The sequence below is a fragment of the Panulirus ornatus genome, chromosome 44 (genome assembly GCF_036320965.1).
Source record: "Panulirus ornatus isolate Po-2019 chromosome 44, ASM3632096v1, whole genome shotgun sequence".
Taxonomy (NCBI): Eukaryota; Metazoa; Arthropoda; class Malacostraca; order Decapoda; family Palinuridae; genus Panulirus; species Panulirus ornatus.
In genome coordinates, this window is record NC_092267.1 from 3955989 (window position 1) to 3974493 (window position 18505).

General features: G+C 44.0%; 1 protein-coding gene across 1 annotated transcript in view; it reads left to right on the forward strand.

The window, feature by feature from the left end:
• Positions 1–14211, forward strand: part of LOC139762675 (glycerophosphocholine cholinephosphodiesterase ENPP6-like) — a 37513-nt gene extending 23302 nt beyond the window's left edge. The window contains 3 exon segments of the mRNA XM_071687630.1: positions 5229–5361; positions 6661–6792; positions 12173–14211. Of these exon segments, the coding sequence (XP_071543731.1) occupies positions 5229–5361; positions 6661–6792; positions 12173–12417 (510 nt within the window). The 3' untranslated portion in view covers positions 12418–14211.
• Positions 14212–18505: the final 4294 nt, after the last annotated feature.

Here is an 18505-nt window from a genome sequence, read left to right on the forward strand (position 1 = left end):
AACCATTGATTCAGTCAGGTTCAGCGATGCTGCTGCGGTAGACCAGCAAAGATGCCTTATCAAATGAAAAGAATTTTCGGAACTCTTTCTCGCGGTTTCTATACCGAGAGAACGTTGTCTCCCGTGCCAGCAAACGTTTTTTGCCGAAGGCAGTAACCCAACAGCCGAGCAGACTTCTTGGACAGGGTCAAGTCTCGTGTCAGATCATCGAGCTCAGTTTGGCTCAGTGGCACTGGATGGTCCTCCTCTCCTAGCTCGAATGTACCAGACTTCGTCGGTCTCATTTCCAGCTTCAGATTCGGACGACGATTCCATGTTGACATCAGGTTCACGAACATGAGCTGCTACCTGGCCTTGGGGGACTGGTTTTATTGCAGATGGAACATCTAGATGATGATTTTGACGCTTGTTCTTGCGATTGATGCCATGCAGATTTGCCATGCAAAAATAACAGTCTGTAGTGTGATCTTTCCCTTCCCTCAACACCATCGGAACACCAAATGGCATACTCTGTTTTGTTCCTCCAATTCCGTAGGTTTTGAACACATGTTTTGCAACAAATATGAGGGGCAAATGGTTTATCTTGGTCGCTTGGTTTTACTCCAAAATAAGTGTGATGTGACTTCACAAAATGTGTAATTCTTGCTCGGCGGGCTAAAAGAGTCCCCTTTCCACAGATGTAACAATCTGTCAGGTTGGTTCTTGCACATTCGATTCATTGCAGTTTCAATTTAGATCTAAAATAAGAAAGATAGGTTATACCAAAGGCACCCGTGACATGCTAGGACAAAAACATCATTCATAAAGGCCAGTTCAGTAGCACCAATCGAGAAATATCAGTACTTTTTCAGATCCAGCATATCTAAAAAAAAAACCTGACCTGATTGAGACATATGGAGTTCATTTTTTAATTTAGCATACAAAACATATCCTAAATCAGTTGAAAAACTCTGACCTCTGAAAAAAGTTTTAAAACGCAGGCCTGTGTTATAGGACTTATCGATAATACTTGTGTATTCTCAAAAGCCTAGCCTCTTTTTTTTCGCTTCTACATATGCATGTATTGAGAGGGATTATCGTACACCTGATCTTCATGCTCTTGCATGAAACCCGCAAATTATGATCATCGATCCATTCCATGGGGGTTGGGTCAGTGAATATATTGCTCTATATCAGCATCCTCAACCCAAGCACAATGTGCTTCAAGTCCAACATGGACTTCTAAACATAGTTTTTTGCCGTTGTGGCTGATATGATGCAAGCAAAAGCATACTCAGACTGTAGCCGTAGCCAAAACCAAGAAAAAAAATTAAAAAGTATATATGACTATATGACTAATGTTTGTCGACCTAACACGTATACACGAAACTTTGCAGTGAAAATGGAAGACAAGGAAGATTATTCCAAAGTTTCCCTATTCGAGGAAAGAAGGTACCATAACGTTCAATCCTCATCTGGCTAGCTTTCACACAGAAACCATGGGAGGAAGCAGGTGGCAGAAGCATGCCACGGGTCTAGGGGTCTAGACGTTGGCAGACACGCAAGCACCCAACAAGAACGGAGACCAGAGTCATAGAATAGAGAGAGAACGGCGACGGAAAGGGATACCTGAGTGGTATAGCAAAAAAGTTAACAAGGAAGAGCCCTCCAGATATACGAAAGTACCCCATATTGAATTAAAAGAAGAAATGGGACTGCTGCTCATTTGAAAAAAACATTTGGACGATTTTTGCAGGGAAATAATGCAAATGAGTGGGAGATGTATAAAAGAAAAAGGCAGGAGGTCAAGAGAAAGGTGCAAGAGGTGAAAAAGAGGACAAATGAGAGTTGGGGTGAGAGAGTATCATTAAATTTTAGGGAGAATAAAAAGATGTTTTGGAAGGAGGTAAATAAAGTGCGTAAGACAAGGGAGCAAATGGGAACTTCAGTGAAGGGGGATAATGGGGAGGTAATAACAAGCAGTGGTGATGTGAGAAGGAGATGGAGTGAGTATTTTGAAGGTTTGTTGAATGTGTTTGATGATAGAGTGGCAGATATAGGGTGTTTTGGTCGAGGTGGTGTGCAAAGTGAGAGGGTTAGGGAAAATGATATGGTAAACAGAGAAGAGGTAGTAAAAGCTTTGCGGAAGATGAAAGCCGGCAAGGCAGCGGGTTTGGATGGTATTGCAGTGCAGTTTATTAAAAAAGGGGGTGACTGTATTGTTGACTGGTTGGTAAGGTTATTTAATGTATGTATGATTCATGGTGAGGTGCCTGAGGATTGGCGGAATGCTTGCATAGTGCCATTGTACAAAGGCAAAGGGGACAAAGGTGAGTGCTCAAATTACAGAGGTATACGTTTGTTGAGTATTCCTGGGAAGTTATATGGGAGGGTATTGATTGAGAGGGTGAAGGCATGTACAGAGCATCAGATTGGGGAAGAGCAGTGTGGTTTCAGAAGTGGTAGAGGATGTGTGGATCAGGTGTTTGATTTGAAGAATGTATGTGAGAAATACTTAGAAAAGCAAATGGATTTGTATGTAGCATTTATGGATCTGGAGAAGGCATATGATAGAGTTGATAGAGATGCTCTGTGGAAGGTATTAAGAATATATGGTGTGGGATGCAAGTCGTTAGAAGCAGTGAAAAGTTTTTATCGAGGATGTAAGGTATGTGTACGTGTAGGAAGAGAGGAAAGTGATTGGTTCTCAGTGGGGTGTGTGATGTCTCCATGGTTGTTTAATTTGTTTATGGATGGGGTTGTTAGGGAAGTGAATGCAAGAGTTTTGGAAAGAGGGGCAAGTATGCAGTCTGTTGTGAATGAGAGAGCTTGGGAAGTGAGTCAGTTGTTGGTCGCCGATGATACAGCGCTGGTGGCTGATTCATGTGAGAAACTGCAGAAGCTGGTGACTGAGTTTGGTAAAGTGTGTGAAAGAAGAAAGTTAAGAGTAAATGTGAATAAGAGCAAGGTTATGAGGTACAGTAGGGTTGAGGGTCAAGTCAGTTGGGAGGTACATTTGAATGGATAAATACTGGAGGAAGTGAAGTGTTTTAGATATCTCGGAGTGGATCTGGCAGCGGATGGAACCATGGAAGCGGAAATGAATCATAGGGTGGGAGAGGGGGCGAAAATTCTGGGAGCCTTGAAGAATGTGTGGAAGTCGAGAACATTATCTTGGAAGGCAAAAATGGGTATGTTTGAAGAAATAGTGGTCCCAACAATGTTGTATGGTTGCGAGGCGTGGGCTATGGATAGAGTTGTGCGCAAGAGGGTGGATGTGCTGGAAATGAGATGTTTGAGAACAATATGTGGTGTGAGGTGGTTTGATCGAGTAAGTAATAATAGGTAAGAGAGATGTGTGGTAATGAAAAGAGTGTGGTTGAGAGAGCAGAAGGGGGTGTTTTGAAATGGTTTGATTACATGGAGAGAATGACTGAGGAAAGATTGACCAAGAGGATATATGTGTCAGAGGTGGAGGGAACGAGGAGAAGTGGGAGACCAAATTGGAGGTGGAAAGATGGAGTGAGAAAGATTTTGAGTGATCGAGACCTGAACACGCAGGAAGGTGAAAGGCGTGCAAGGAATAGAGTGAATTGGAACGATGTGATATACCGGGGTCGACGTGCTGTCAATGGATTGAACCAGGGCATGTGAAGCGTCTGGGGTAAACCATGGAAAGTTCTGTGGAGCCTGGACGTGGAAAGGGAGCTGTGGTTTCGGTGCATTATTACATGACAGCTAGAGACTGAGTGTGAACGAATTGGGCCTTTGTTGTCTTTTCCTAGCGCTACCTCGCACACATGAGGTGGAGGGGGTTGTTATTTCATGTGTGGCGAGGTGGTGATGGGAATGAATAAAGGCAGACAGTATGAATTATGGACATGTGCATATATGTCTGTGTGTGTGTATATATATGTATACGTTGAGATGTATAGGTATGCATATTTGCGTGTGTGGACGTGTATGTATATACATGTGTATGTGGGTGGGTTGGGCCATTCTTGCGCTACCTCGCTAACGCGGGAGACAGCGACAAAGCAAAATAGATAAATAAATAACACCCTTAACTTATGGGAGGGAAAATTCATGTTTGTTGTATGAGGTTTCCATTATTGAGTTCAGGAAACAGTTATTGCAACGATGAAATGTAGCATTTTGAAATTTGATGGTGGCTAAAGAGTTATATTCAGAAATGGGGAGAGAGACGCTGCACGGGTTGGGATAAACAGAAAAGAAATCATTTTGATAAGCGTTCGTTTTCTCTTTATTCTCTTTATGGAAAGTGGAAGAGGAGAAAGAAACCCAGTGAAATCACTGGCGTGAGAATGAATAGAGTCGAAGGTTGAAGGAAGATCATTCACAGACAGGAGAGAAAAGAAGGTAAAACACAGGGAAGAATCCTGAGGAACACCACTATTGACAGTGGAGGGGTTCGAATCCTGGTTGCAGTAGTCGGTTCATCCAGCTGTTCATCCAACCTTAGGGGTTGGTTGATATACATAGCTTCAATGGGATGGCCTTGATTATGGCCTCAGCTGCCCGTGCCGTCTCAAAAAAAAAAAAAAAATTAATGGCCCACCACAATGGAACACCTATGGAAAGGGAGGTATATGTATTAGAGAACAGAGGAGAGAAAAGAAGCCAAAAGAAGGATGGTTCTTGGAAACGAAGACTTGAGCCACACATTGTCGAATGCCTTGAGGTCGAGAGCTACCCATGCAGTGTTCATTTCTTTTCTTAATCAAGTGAGGAAAAACGTCTCCATTTACACCACCTCTATGTCATCTCGACATTTATTCCTCATTTATGTCTTGATAATTGGAATCGCCCATTGCACGAGATTTATCATCTCGTAAGACAAAAAATAATGCTGCCTCCTGACTCATCCTGATTGCAACACCGACAAAAAAGAATTCCAGATTTATTGAAATTATTTTGCAGGACTGTAGATTGTCAGCACACCTACGCATTATGCAGGACTGTAGATTGTCAACACATCTAAGCATAGTTTTTCTAATCATTTTTTCTTCTTTTACATATGCTGTTGGAGTTCTGTGATTACCTGTTTTGTAATCATTTATTTAGTCGATAAGTTTATAAATCAAAGTAAATCTGCTTGGTAAACCAGGCTCCAGATGTGTGTGTGTGTGTGTGTGTGTGTGTGTGTGTGTGTGTGTGTGTGTGTGTGTGTGTGTGTGTAGGTGAACGGCTAGGCCATGCGTTGCTAGGAGTGTCTGTCGTTCTTGCAGGTGGTGGAGGAGGTGAGGACGTGTCCCGAGGTGGAGGACAAGGTCATCGTCTACAGCAAGAAGGATATCCCCGAACGCTACCATTACAGGGCTCACAGACTCATCAACCAGGTCTTGGTCATAGCCAAACAAGGTATGAATCTCGTCTTCGTACAAGCAACACAAGTAACCTCCTTTGACATGCATAAATAATGGCCACACTCGTCTTAAAAATTCCAATCTACACTCGTCATCTTTAAGACAAGACGTCCACAAATTACGGATGATTCTCGTGTAACACTTAACCCACCACGGGACTTGAACTGCTCCTGATCGGAGCGCAACACCTTATAATCTGTCTTATGTTCTCTTCTAAGCAGCAAGTCTCCACACAAACACACTGACGTTTGGCCAGCAGTGGCTGAGTGGCAACACACTTGATGTATTCCCACAAACACAACACACGTCGAGATGCTTATTCCCACAATACAACACACGTCTAGATGCTTTCATGCCCAGGACACAAGCACCACAGTGAAGTCACTGTACGGTCTACCCACACTCTCGCCACACATGGACACGATCACATCATCACTGCACTTGGTGGACCTATGGCCCTGCGTGGTCGACTTAGCCAGCGCCGTCCCTGGGATCTGGTAGTCTGTTCTCTTACAGGATAGAGCATCAGTGTGAGGCCTGGTAGTGTGTTCTACTAGGTACGACATTAGTGTGAGGCCTGGTGGTGTGTTCGACAGGGTAGAGCATCAGTGTGAGGCCTTTTAGTGTGTTCTACTGGGTAGAGCATCAGTGTGAGGCCTGGTAGTGTGTTCTACTAGGTACGACATCAGTGTGAGGCCTGGTGGTGTGTTCGACAGGGTAGAGCATCAGCGTGAGGCCTTTTAGTGTGTTCTACTGGGTAGAGCATCAGTGTGAGGCCTGGTAGTGTGTTCTGCTAGGTACGACATCAGTGTGAGGCCTGGTAGTGTGTTCTGCTAGGTACGACATCAGTGTGGGGCCTGGTAGTATGTTCTACTGGGTAGAGCATCAGTGTGAGGCCTGGTAGTGTGTTCTACTGGGTAGAGCATCAGTGTGAGGCCTGGTAGTGCATTCTGCTAGGTACAACATCAGTGTGAGGCCTGGTAGTGTGTTCTGCTAGGTACGACATCAGTGTGAGGCCTGGTAGTATGTTCTACTGGGTAGAGCATCAGTGTGAGGCCTGGTAGTGTGTTCTACTGGGTACAGCATCAGTGTGAGGCCTGGTAGTGTGTTCTACTGGGTAGAGCATCAGTGTGAGGCCTAGTAGTGTGTTCTACTGGGTAGAGCATCAGTGTGAGGCCTGGTAGTATGTTTTACAGGGTAGGGCATCAGTGTGAGGCCTGGTAGTGTGTTATACTGTGTAGGGCATCAGTGTGAGGCCTATAATTGTGGTGCTCAGGAGTGTGTTCGCCCACAGGGTACGCCATCAAAGTGAGTGGGGCACGGCAGCTACCTCGTCAGGCGACGGAGTACGTAGGTGACCACGGCTACGACAACACGGAGGGGCAGAACCCGGATATGAGGGGCCTCCTGTTCGCCCATGGACCAAGTCAGTACCTCCTTCGTACACACACACACACACACACACACACACACACACACACACACACACACACACACACACACACACACACACACACACACACACACAAAGTGAATAGTTCTTGAAGACAGTGGGGTCGGTGCAACCAGTGGATATGACGATGAGCAAGACACGTATAAAAAGACATGATAAAGGAAGATTTTTACAGTATCAAGAGTAGCTGAGGAATGGAAAGGGCTGAGGACATAGTTGACTGCAGACAGGATACATATATTTACAACGTTGTATGATGGGAGAGAATGGTCAAGAGATGGGAAACCTACGAGTGTTAATCTCTCTTACACAGTATAAAAACAGGTAACTGCCTGCTGTTCCCAGATGTGGGATTTCAATCACAAAGAGTTATACAAGTGGAATTTGGATTCTCATGGTGACAGAGCCATGGATATGCAAGTATATATGACATATGGGGGGAAATATCCCATACAAATGTGTCAATGAACACACAAGGATGAGAGGGACACGTATACCACGATCACACATATTGGCATGGGTACTGAGAGCATCGTATGTGTTACGCAAGCGCATTCAGGGGAAGTCTTGGGTCGAGTCCATATAGGTTCGACTTCTGTTCGAGTCAATCGGTCCAAAGTCAACTCGGCTGGCTGTTCATCCTCCACTAGGAAGTGGTCGATAAAATGGGTACCAAGCGTAGGCTACGATATATATATATATATATATATATATATATATATATATATATATATATATATATATATATATATATATATATATATATTTACTTATTTATTTATTTTGCTTTGTCGCTGTCTCCCGCGTTAGCGAGGTAGCGCAAGGAAACAGACGAAAGAAATGGCCCAACCCACCCCCATACACATGTATATACACACACGTCCACACACGCAAATATACATACCTATACATCTCAATGTACACATATATATATACCCACAGACACATACATATATACCCATGCACACAATTCACACAGTCTGCCTTTATTCATTCCCATCGCCCCCTCGCCACACATGGAATACCATCCCCTCCCCCCTCATGTGTGCGGGGTAGCGCTAGGAAAAGACAACAAAGGCCTCATTCGTTCACACTCAGTCTCTAGCTGTCATGCAATAATGCCCGAAACCACAGATCCCCTTCCACATCCAGGCCCCACACAGCTTTCCATGGTTTACCCCAGACGCTTCACATGCCCTGATTCAATCCACTGACAGCACGTCAACCCCGGTATACCACATCGATCCAATTCACTCTATTCCTAGCCCGCCTTTCACCCTCTTGCATGTTCAGGCCCCGATCACTCAAAATCTTTTTCACTCCATCTTTCCACCTCCAATTTGGTCTCCCACTTCTCCTCGTTCCCTCCACCTCTGACACATATATCCTCTTGGTCAATCTTTCCTCACTCATTCTCTCCATGTGCCCAAACCATTTCAAAACACCCTCTTCTGCTCTCTCAACCACGCTCTTTTTATTTCCACACATCTCTCTTACCCTTACATTACTTACTCGATCAAACCACCTCACACCACACATTGTCCTTAAACATCTCATTTCCAGCACATCCACCCTCCTGCGCACAACTCTATCCATAGCCCACGCCTCGCAACCATACAACATTATTGGAACCACTATTCCTTCAAACATACCCATTTTTGCTTTCCGAGATAATGTTCTCGACTTCCACACATTCTTCAAGGCTCCCAGGATTTTCACCCCCTCCCCCACCCTATGATTCACTTCCGCTTCCATGGTTCCATCCGCTGCCAGATCCACTCCCAGATATCTAAAACACTTTACTTCCTCCAGTTTTTCTCCATTCAAACTTACCTCCCAATTGACTTGACCCTCAACCCTACTGTACCTAATAACCTTGCTCTTATTCACATTTACTCTTAACTTTCTTCTTTCACACACTTTACCAAACTCAGTCACCAGCTTCTGCAGTTTCTCACATGAATCAGCCGCCAGCGCTGTATCATCAGCGAACAACAACTGACTCACTTCCCAAGCTCTCTCATCCACAACAGACTTCATTCTTGCCCCTCTTTCCAAAACTCTTGCATTCACCTCCCTAACAACAACATCCATAAACAAATTAAACAACCATGGAGACATCACACACGCCTGCCGCAAACCTACATTCACTGAGAACCAATCACTTTCCTCTCTTCCTACACGTACACATGCCTTACATCCTCGATAAAAACTTTTCACTGCTTCTAACAACTTGTCACCCACACCATATATTCTTAATACCTTCCACAGAGCACCTCTATCAACTCTATCATATGCCTTCTCCAGACCCATAAATGCTACATACAAATCCATTTGCTTTTTCTAAGTATTTCTCATATACATTCTTCAAAGCAAACACCTGATCCACACATCCTCTACCACTTCTGAAACCACACTGCTCTTCCCCAATCTGATGCTCTGTACATGCCTTCACCCTCTCAATCAATACCCTCCCATATAATTTACCAGGAATACTCAACAAACTTATACCTCTGTAATTTGAGCACTCACTCCTATCCCCTTTGCCTTTGTACAATGGCACTATGCACGCATTCCGCCAATCCTTAGGCACCTCACCATGAGTCATACATACATCAAATAACCTTACCAACCAGTCAACAATACAGTCACCCCCTTTTTTAATAAATTCCACTGCAATACCATCCAAACCTGCTGCCTTGCCGGCTTTCATCTTCCGCAAAGCTTTTACTACCTCTTCTCTGTTTACCAAATCATTTTCCCCAACCCTCTCACTTTGCACACCACCTCGACCAAGACACCCTATATCTGCCACTCTATCATCAAACACATTCAACAAACCTTCAAAATACTCACTCCATCTCCTTCTCACATCACCACTACTTGTTATCACCTCCCCATTAGCGCCCTTCACTGAAGTTCCCATTTGCTCCCTTGTCTTACGCACTTTATTTACCTCCTTCCAGAACATCTTTTTATTCTCCCTAAAATTTAATGATACTCTCTCACCCCAACTCTCATTTGCCCTCTTTTTCATATATATATATATATATATATATATATATATATATATATATATATATATATATATATATATATATATATATATATATATATATATAAGAAGATAGAATTGTTGGACGAGATCTAATTGTGTGCATAAAATTATCGCGCGGCCATGTCGTTATCGCACAAAACAAACACAGACGGAATCAACGAGGGAGCAGATGGGCGCCAGTGTTGTCATATCTGTCTAAGCTGTATAGTACCTTGACTCATATCTGTTTGATATTCTGGGAATAGTATACCTTGTCATCAAGAATATACATTATTACTAGAGCCATTATATGGAGGAGGGAGATCATATGTTGGTAACCCCACAGTGTTGATCGGTGGCCCAGGTCAACAGCGAGGGGCCGTCAGCCACCTACTGACCCCCATCACATCCCTCCCGCGGTAGGAATGAGGCCAAATACGGGCACTCTAAGTATTATTGTTTAGCAATCAAGGAGAACGCAACTACATGGCTTTTTATTTTTTTTTTTTTTTTTAGAGCAAACAGCTGCCCGTGGCATTTCAGCTAACACTATAAAAGCGTGATGGTCACCTCTGATTATGTGGTAAATGATAAAGCATGAGAAATGAGACGAGATTTAAGCACGAGATATAATCGTACACACTACACAAACCTCAACAATTTCTATGGTAATGTACTACACTGAGGAGATGGAGTCAAGCAGCTTAGAACAAGGGCACTGTGGTGAAAGGAATTTAGATACGAAGGGAAGGCTGAAAGGAAGAGGAGAAGGAATGGTTCAATAACTCTTCAAAAACAGAGGAGCTTCGAGGTGCGCTGTGAAAAAGATATAGGCGACGCTCCATCTAGCCAGTATCTATATAGAATAAGAGGGGGAAGAAACGATTATAGCAGGGTGAGCGAAGGAGAAAAAAGAATGAAAGGAGTATTGTGAGCAAGGCTGAAGACAATCTAAAAACCTTTCCTATAGATTCGTCAGTTTTCAGTTACAGAGAGGGGATTTGAGCAAAGGGATTTGAAGGGAAGAGGTATACCTGAATATTTCTACAGATGATGCAAATGGTATGGGGGAAGTGAAAAGTGATGAGGATTGCATCAACTTACAGGGGGACCTGGACAGACTCCAAAGCTGATCTGGTACATGGCTGATAAGATTGAACTTAAGTAAATGTAAAATAATGAGAGAGGGACATACTCAAGCGAAGGCTTCAGTATGAATATCATGAAGCAGGTAATAAGCCTCCAGATATGCGTGACAAGAGACATGGGAATCGACGCTGTCACTCACCTGTATCCAGAGGATAATAGTGTAGGAGACATGTCCACTGACAAATATTAGAAAGATATTCAATAACATGGTTAAAGTAATGTTCAGAAAGCTGTTCATGTCCTACATTAGGACAACAGTAGAATATGCTTCACAGGACTGTATGATGGCTTCAGTCGCACAAAGTCCTATAAACAACTTCGGAGACACTTCCTCCACACACACTTCGAGGATATCCAGCTGAGTGTTGATCCCCTTGTCCAAGCTTCAATATACTTTAGCCTAGACGAGGACATCCGGCTGAGTGCTGATCCCCTTGTCCAAGCTTCAAAATACTTTAGCCTAGCCGAGGCATCCGGCTGAGTGGTGATCCCCATGTCTAAGCTTCGAAATACTTAGCCTAGGGCATCCGGCTGAGTGTTGATTCCCTTGCCCAAGCTTCAAAATACTTTAGCCTAGCAGAGGACATCCAGCTGAGTGCTGATCCCTTTATCCAACCTTCAAAACACTTTAGCCTCGTTGAAACCTTGAAAACGACACCCATTCCACGCTTGCACTTTCTCTTCACTCTTTGCCATTCCATCCCTCGTTACCCTTTCTTTCTCTTGCTTGGCACACACTTTCCCATCACCGTCATCCATCCCACCAACCCAGGTACCTCACTTGAGTTGCAGGTGCACATAACCCAATACACAACGTAGCGAATAGAGGAAGAACTTGGAAATTTATGTTGTAAGAGTCAAATCGCTTGTATATAGAGATAGATGTGTATTCCTGTGTAATACTGTCATCTGCAGGTGACCCATTCTATAAGTTTTCGGTTGTTGATGGCAGGTTTTGAAGTGAGCAATATAAAACAATATCATGTAATGTGGAGTCTATACGATTGTGTGATGGACAGACCACAGAATTCTGCTTCATTGTTTCTGTCTCACGCCAGCACACACAGCAGACCCATCTGACTTATTTCTTAGGATGTTTTTATTCTTAATAACATTTGCGTCTTAGGGATAGAGTGGACTAACTTGTACTGACGTCTTCCGTGGCAGCGTTTGCGAGCGGAGTGGAGACAGACGTGGTGGAACAGGTGGATGTCTACGGCTTGCTCTGTCGCGCACTCGACATCTCTTGCCATCCCAACAACGGCTCCATGGAGCGTGTTGACGCCTTCTTCAGCTCTGACCAGCCCGAGGTGACGACGCCCAACCGAGTGATCTTCCTGGCAGTGTTTACCCTGATCGTGGCAGCACTGATCCTGAACTCATTTGGTGCAGGCGGGAGGAAAAGTACGTGAAGGCGTTGCTCACCTCGACGTCAACCCCCTCAGAACAACCATGCAACGGCTGCCCTTGAGGTGAAAACCAGGTTGCGTCACGTTGCACATTGACGAGTATATTATGGTGATGTGAGACGACTAAGTGGCATCTCCAAGAAGTGCAGAAACTTCCCATTGCATCATTGGTAATAAATGGCAAGAATTTATCCTTGAAACTCGAGTCAAAACATTTTGACTGGGGCGTAGTGGTACGACTTACCAGCAGGTAAACCAAGAATTCACTTTACCAAGGGATAAGTACATTTCCTCATATCAGTCAAGACTCGACCTCCTGTATGATCGGAAATCACATCTGTTTGTCAGATTCCCCATCGTAACGTTGCGTTGCTTCCTGAAAACATCACTGATGCAACGAGACCAAGCTTAACTTACACCTTACACACAGACTTAATTCTAGTCCAGTTTCGTCTCTTGGGATTCACTGATAACTATTAATGGCTGAGTGGAACAACTGTTCATCCGAAATCATTAAGTTCTCAAGTTCACAAAGCTCTTCGGCTCTTGCCCTTCAATGTCTGTATATTTACCCATGTTCTACAGATCCCGTTTATTTGCCTTTGCCCTTTAGTACCTAAGCATCTATCCTTGCCCATTAGTACCCTTATATATACCCTTGCCCTCCAGTGCTGCACATCTTTCTTTTCTCTCTATGTCCAACACATCTGCCCTTGCCCTCCATGTCCTACACATCTGCCCTTGCCCTCCATATCTGCATACCTGGTCTTGCCCTTTGTATCATCTGCAAACACATTCGGGTAAGAGTCTGTACGTGCTAGCAAGTCATTGACATAGATCAAGAGCAGCAATGGCTCCAGAATAGAACCCTATGGCACTCCGCTGGTGACCCCTACAGACGTGATCCTCTAACATGCGTCCTTTGGTCTCGTTCAGTTAGACAGCGTCCTATCCAACGAAGGAATTTCCCCCTTGTTTCTGCCTGGTGATCAACTTCTTAACGAGTCTCCCATGCGGTGCAGTCATATGCTTTCTGGCAGTCCAAATACAAACAATCCAACCACTTTTCCTTTCTGCTGATGACCGAGCATCACTCACTCTTAGAAATCTGAGAGGCTTGTCATGCACTACTTCCTTTCCATTCAGAAAGACCAGTCTGTAGTTCAGTGTCTGTTCACCGATGTGCATTCTTGTACATATGTATGACGTGAACCTTTTCCCACTCTCTTTGCCTCTCTCCAGTCACTAGCGCATTTGCACACATCTTCAGCACATATGCTGGAATTTCATCAGGACCATGAGCAATGTTTGGGTCAAGACATTTTAGTGTGTGTGTGTGTGTGCGTGTGTGTGATTATTACTATAGTGTTATAGGTAGAGAGCTTTACAATCGTGTTGCCCCGTAACCTTGTATATATGTATCATGTCTTTACTCCTGTGTACGTATGTTTGAACACACACACACACACACACACACACACACCAGCCAGCCGGCCTAAGCTAAGCACCCATTTATCGATCGATCAGCCCCGAAGGAAAGATGAACACCTAGGTTGGTTGTAGGTGGACAGCATCGACCAGGACTCGAACCCATGCGGGTCCGTCTCATGGATGGCTCGTGCTGACTCATGGTCAGTAACGTTAACCACTACACCACGAAGACCCGTGTGTGTGTGTGTGTGTGTGTGTGTAGGGGCTGAGGACTTTGGTAACCCAGTTTGTAGATAAAGTTAGCCGGATAGGAATCCCCAAACTTCTTTTCCATCATGCGAGTACTTAATAAATTAAAAGCTCATAGATTATTTTCATTGTCTTATCCTTTGATATGAAACCCCGAGGGAATAATATTGTTGATTGTGTTATCTGTCTCCCTACCATCTTCGTGGCAATAGTATATGCAACGCTCACTCTGAATTGTCGGCAATACTCGTAGTCTTCACCTGCTGACTATACTTCCCTTCTTTCATCCTTTTACTGTATAAAGCCATACTATCACAGATCTGTTTCACCAGCCTTGCATCTATCTCATAGGAGATGTAAATGGCCAGAGTCACCTTAACAGACTCCTCCATACGTCTTTCCATTAACTCTTACTTTTTTTTCACGTCTCAAAACTCTTGAACCCTTTCATGCCACAGGGGCTATCCAATTCTTCATTACTTATTTTTTGAACAATATTTTCAATAGAGAGCCAAAGTTTCATACCCTAGCAACAGTCCAAAGTGCACATAAGATATCCAGCAGTAAAATTTGGGTGTTTTGTCATAGAGCGAAGGACTGCTTGCACTGAGAAGATGGGCACACACAAGATCTACTGCTTGCCAAAGTGGTCGCATCTAAGGAAAAGTTTGCTTTTTTGGGGGGGACCCACTCCAAGCACCTTGGGTCCCCTCAACCCACTCTGACGGACCCTCAACCATCCAGTGTCTCTGTAGTAGATAGTGATGGCGATCATCCTCCAGAAACTGGTATACAACCAGGTGATGAGGTTTTGATCTGTGAATATCAGTGAAACCCATTCGACCGGTACTTCCTCCTCCCAATCCTTTTAAGATAGAAAAAGTTATTGATGGGCAGGCTGGGCCCTTCGTCTTATGGGCAGACTGGGCCCTTTGTCTGATGGGCAGACTGGGCCCTTTGTCTGATGAGCAGGAATGAGCACCTTCGACTAGGTAAGGTAGTCGGTTCGTGGTGACTTGTCTTGAGGTTCGTATTCTGCAGACCAAGTTAGGGAAGTGACAAGTTTTAGTCATGTGATCTGGTGACTATGAATTCCTGCAGGAGAATAATCGTCTGCTGGATATATTGGATCAGTTAAGTGAGAACCAATTGTCGAGGTGAGGACGTTGTACCCTATTTATTGACTGAGATGATGAATTGGGTAAAGATGTTATCCCTACTCTGTCTATACCCAATTTGTTGACGCCGAGCGACAAAGAATTCCTTCCCCCCTTTTAGCTCTGCCGTTTGGAAAGATTGAATTGCTTAAAGATATTGCTATTGGATACACAACATGTTCACTCAGATCCTGCGTTCTTACCCTACGTACTTTAACCCCCCTATTATAAATGCCAAAAAAGAATCGACCATGGAGAAGAGCCTTGTCCTTTTCGTCCTTGTTGTGGGAAAAGCCCAAACATGGAGTTATTTACACGCGAGCTCGTACCGAAAGTGTCCCCAGTGCAGGTTTGAGGAGGAAGACTGTGTGTGTGATTAAGGTGAAGAACAACATGTATGGTTAGGCAAAGAGGAGAGTTAGGAAGCCAAGTTAACTCCATATCATAATGGCTCAGCAAGATAGAGATTTAAGAAGCCCTGCCCGGAGTACAACATATGGCTAGGCAAGGAATAGAGTTAGGAAGCCTTGCAAAGCCCACATCATTTTGGCTAGATAAGATAATGAGTTAGGAGCGAAGACTCGCCACTGTAACCCGATAGATCCTGCGCTTTGATACCGACTGATCTTAATTTTGATGCAATCCTTGACAAAGGCTCTGACTGATATATCGTGAGGAGGCTAAAGTGGACAAGATCATCCAAAACAATTTCTAATCGATATTCATTCAAGTCACAAGTAATTGTGACCTTCAGAGGAGATTTTGAGAGTGTATGCATCTGATTCTCGAATACCCCTTGGTAACTCGTCCAAAGTAAAGAGTTTCAGACAACTGACAAGTAAATTTTAACCAAACACATTCGGTATAACTTGGGTATGAGTAATCACAACTTTTGGTGTTGATGCCATTACAAATGCTATCAATTGTTTGTACATTTGAGACCAGTCTAACCAACGCATAATTTTCTAAAACTATTTAATCGTAAAGAAGATTATGATTATATGATTTTTTGTGCACCAAAGCCTATCCAAAATTCGAATGGCTTTGTAGTCTTCTTTCGAAGCCATCACTTGTAACGAACGTTTGATAACACGCATTTGGCCATTTGTTCAGTTGAATATTTTGGGTCCAGTGCACTTGAAGATGTACTGAATTCGCTTTGCACCTCACAGAAAACAGGCAGATGCTTGAGTGAAGCAATTTATGGATTTTGTAATTAATCTAACCTTCGCACTTCTGGATGATGATGGTAGCGCAAGTCGTATGCATGACCAGATTAGAAACATCTCAACCACTGATCCTCTTCTGTCCTTCCCTGACATAGTGAAAGATATCACTTGGGGTGTATATGCTGACTCCTTGGGATGTGACCACTTTCCATCAAGGCGTATAACCCAATCTCCGGAGATTATACTGATACGAAGATTCCAAAAGGCATCGAACTCTTTCAATGGATTCACAGGTCTCCAAACTTATGGCTTCTGTAGATTCAATAAAACACAGATTCACTTGTGGGACCCCACTTTGCCGTAAAGCACTGCAAGCAAACAATGAAGAGACGTGTTTAAAACAAGGAACCAACCCCCCCCCCCCCAACCAATCTCCACATCTGTGGCTGTGACGAGAACCATTAGACGGATTTAAGACTCGTAAATAAGCTTGGTTTCTCGGCCTTGATGACTGGCAATTGATGGGCCAAAATTTCAAATAACCAACCAACCAACGGACGCCAACCTCAGTCAAGCTAACGCATTCACACTGTGTTTCGGGGAAGGTTTAACAGTCCCGCTGTCAGAAGTGGGGCTTGGAGAGGCGTTACACGCCGGGACTGGCTTTTTGATAGGATTATATTTGCCGTCGAGGAACTGATGAGAATAGATCGGGTCGAGTTGGTCGGCTGAGCCAAGTGTGATAAGTATTTGTTCTCCCCTTGATAAAATTCTTCTCAGAGGCTCTGCTCTCATTGCTTTCATCAGTCACTCCACTGACATTCTCCTCGAACATCATATGGGCTTTCTTCTCAAAGAAACTCACTTTTGGCGGAGGAGAAATACGGGACTTTGAAAGGAATTCGATACCTCAACGTTACCAAAAAAAAAAAAATGTTTTTGACACCCTCCCAAGACACTCAGTTAAATTGTTCATTTCTTCTGCATATTGTGATTAATCCATGGCTACTTCAACTCGGCAACATGGCCCTGACTAAGTTTGCCATCATCACAGGTCTCTGTCATAATCAATGACGCCCAAACTTCTAGTTCCGAACTATGGATCGTCTGTGGCAGGTCTTGGGGTCGGGATCTCCGAGCAATCCTGAACCACCTCGGAGAAAAATCGTAAATGCCCGACACTTCGTCCAACTAGGAGCCTGCATAACACAGTGTCTCACTTGGTTAGTTGTTTGGCCAAGGACCAGAACGAATGTCAAGGGCTAGACCCGCTCCTGTCTTTGATTAGTAGGTCCAAGGTCCACTCCTACCTTCAGGCCCTCCTCCACTATTACCACCTTCCATCCTGCAGGATCTAAGTTTATGTGGACGTCATGGGACCTCTTTTGAAGTCGTGGTAACCGTTACCCTCCCCTTTAGCGTCGGTTGGACCCCCCCCCCCCCTACCTTTCTTCAGGTGGTCCAAAATCATACCAGCGCCGGATGTGTCTCAGTTCAATGTATATTTTACTCACCTAACGAACCAAGGTCGTCATTTCGAGTCTATCAATAATCCACCCTACTCTTCCTTTGCACTAATCGTCACCGCATTACAGCCTACAGTGATCGAACATTTTGACCGGTAAATAAAGATTTGCACAGTTCACCATCGTCTCTTTCTCTGGTTCTCTCTAGCGTCCTCCCTTGGAATAAACGAAAACGCAAGCTTCTTAGCTTTAGGGTAAACCATCCCATTACGAGAACTTTATTCGATGGCAAGGGACTGTATAATCCTGCACCGATGGAGCAAGTTAATCCGACTACATTGTCTGCCCGAGATTCCGTTATGGAGGATTCCGTAACTACAAAGAGGAATAGATAACTAGAGGGAACTAAATAACAGTCACAGAAAACCAGGATAGTCCCATCATACAGCAGAAGCGCAAACCGAGCCTCCGAACAGGTTGATAATCAAGATGACAAACTGGTGTGGAAATGGACGATTATTTGGGTCACAGAACAGAAAAGTCGCTGGAATAACTACAGTAAATGTGTTCGCAATGAGAGAAGAAGAACTAATAGGAGCTGCAAGAGAAATGGTCTTAG